We start from the raw sequence: 2,398 nt of genomic DNA, 5'->3' as shown, positions 1-2,398 counted from the left end.
TATATATATATATATATGCTTTATTATTTTATAACTATGAATGTTAAACATTATGCAATGTCTTATAAACAAGAATCTGCAACTTCTCAAATAATCTATCAAAATAATTTACTCAAATCGTTGGAAGGAATATTCAAATACATTAGTATAGTACCATTATATACGCATACATGTATATTATGGTATTATGCAATTATAGATACGTATTTGAAATATACTAAATTTCTGCGCAAATATAAAATTGCCACAAATCTAATTAAAATAGTGGATGACGCTTATTTGATGAATTCTATAACAAGATATTTCGTGTTATTGCGAATATATTATATGGACATAAATCATTAATGTTATTTCATGAGATTGCATACCTATTATCTCTCATTTGTTTAGAATACGGCCTTAAGCAACGTAGATATCGCGATTCGTCCGTATATTGTAAGAATTTAGCGTTAAACGTAATCACACGAGGGATATGCTCGTGCCGACGACATACAGAACTCAGTATTGACAAACTGTAATTTATTTTCTTCATGATAATACATCACACTTCATTAGATTCGTAGTCTTATCAGTCAAATTATGAGAAGGTGTTCTCGTAATAATAATAGTAAAATTGTTTCTTCGTTAACTATGAGATAACTCCTAGATCGTAAAACCTTTGTATTCGTATGTACCTGTATTCTACGTACATTTATATAAATATATATATATTCGGAAATGTCCATGCATGCGTATATTGAGTCGAATCTCAATGAAACACATGTTTCATTTAGTAGTTTATTGCATGTATCGTCCCTTCGCTATTTGCACTTTGTTAGCCGTGATGAGATATCGCGCGACGACTGCGCTGCCCGCACAAACAATCCCGATAATTACACCTACCAAAAGGCCAACAAAGAATTGAATATCCTCCATGAGTGTCCTTGCCTGACTCTTTGGCTTATGGAACTTTTCGGTGTCGTCTTTCGTCCTTGCAATATAGCCCAGCCAATAGACGAGTCTGTCGGAGGGTGGGTTTAGTCTGTCGCGTATCGCCACGGAAACCTTTCGTGCATTTTCACGATAAACCACCGTCTCATAGATCTCGTTTATTATTTGTGCGATCTCCTTGGCCAAGGCGAAATGATCGTTCGTGGTTTTTATGGAGCGCGCGAAACCCAACTCGACTGCGCGAGCCGCGTTACGAGACTCGTGGGCGTCCCTCGGCAGACATATCAGAGGTGTCCTGTGAAAGGCAGCTTCCAGGAATTCTGTATCAGTACAATGACTCAACACCACTCGAGTTCGGCTATAACCTGTAACAATGAGGCAACAGTATTAAGGGAAAGAGAATGCCTCCATTGCCGTATTATCCTCTCTTGAGCGATTATATTCAATTCAATGCGCTTTGAAGAATTTGTATTCGCAAGGCACGTATTTCACTTGTGCGCAAGTAAACGCTCTAGAACTCATTGTTTTCATTTACTATGAAATGTATTGTGTCGTGGGAAAGAGATAAAGGTCTCTCAATGAGAACCCTACATTGTATTTACTAAAATTGAAAAGTTTACATTTTTTAAAATCAATATTACGTATATGAAATATGTATTCTTTATAATTTGGCTACTGATTTACGCACCTGTATTAAAACAATTTATAGTTTTTATATTTAATTCTCATTGTTACAGAAATATCTTTTTATCAATGTATAATTATTTTACCTATGATATCTTGCCGGTCAACATCCTCCTCAATAAAAAGATTTTCCGGCGCAACGTTTGTATTGCGCTTATTCTTCCATATGACAGCTTGACCTTCCCTCCCTTGAGGCAATTTCTTTGCCAGTTCTTGTATTAACGTCTCATAATTTTCTTCTAAAAGAGCAACTATAGTACCCGTCCTATATTCGATCAATGACTTTTGTAAATTCTCAGGTAAGGGATATGCACCTCTACAGTGATGACAACCAACCTAAAATTAAATTTAATTGATTTAAAAGTAATTTTAAATCAATGTTAAATTGTAGTTTTGGAAATTTACAAAGATATGCCAAAACGTTAAAAAAACAAGAGAATAGAATGAAGAATTAATATACATTTTACAAACCTCCACGAGTAATTCTGTTAAAGATGCAAAATCAGAACGTAATACTGTATCGCCTCCCCAAAGTACTAATCTAACATCCGCGTAAAGATGCTCCAAATCGATATTAATGTCCGGTAGATGTTTGATTGCTAATCGTAAAGCGGGAGTTAGATAATCGTTCTTAATAGTGGAAAATATGGTTTTCCCTGAGAAACTTGTTGAAAGTCTCGACCAAAAGCCACCACTATGCACCGGCAGTGCAACTCTAGTGCATTCAAATGCATACAGTTCCTCATCTGGATTCTTTATCCAGATTACTGGAATTGATTCAATA

General features: G+C 35.3%; 1 protein-coding gene across 1 annotated transcript in view; it reads right to left on the bottom strand.

The window, feature by feature from the left end:
- Positions 1 to 288: 288 nt before the first annotated feature.
- The window catches only part of LOC108687687, a 2,832-nt gene continuing 722 nt past the window's right edge, over positions 289 to 2,398 (bottom strand). Inside the window, exons 2-4 of the mRNA XM_018193600.1 lie at positions 2,086 to 2,398; positions 1,701 to 1,950; positions 289 to 1,295 (exon numbers count right to left, since the gene is read on the bottom strand). The exon at positions 2,086 to 2,398 is cut by the window's right edge and continues 32 nt beyond it. Coding sequence (XP_018049089.1) covers positions 778 to 1,295; positions 1,701 to 1,950; positions 2,086 to 2,398 — 1,081 coding nt within the window. The 3' untranslated portion in view covers positions 289 to 777. The remainder of the gene's footprint in view (positions 1,296 to 1,700; positions 1,951 to 2,085) is intronic.

Source organism: Atta colombica, unplaced genomic scaffold (assembly GCF_001594045.1).
Source record: "Atta colombica isolate Treedump-2 unplaced genomic scaffold, Acol1.0 scaffold210, whole genome shotgun sequence".
Classification (NCBI taxonomy): Eukaryota; Metazoa; Arthropoda; class Insecta; order Hymenoptera; family Formicidae; genus Atta; species Atta colombica.
This window is presented reverse-complemented; position numbering and strand designations above follow the sequence as displayed.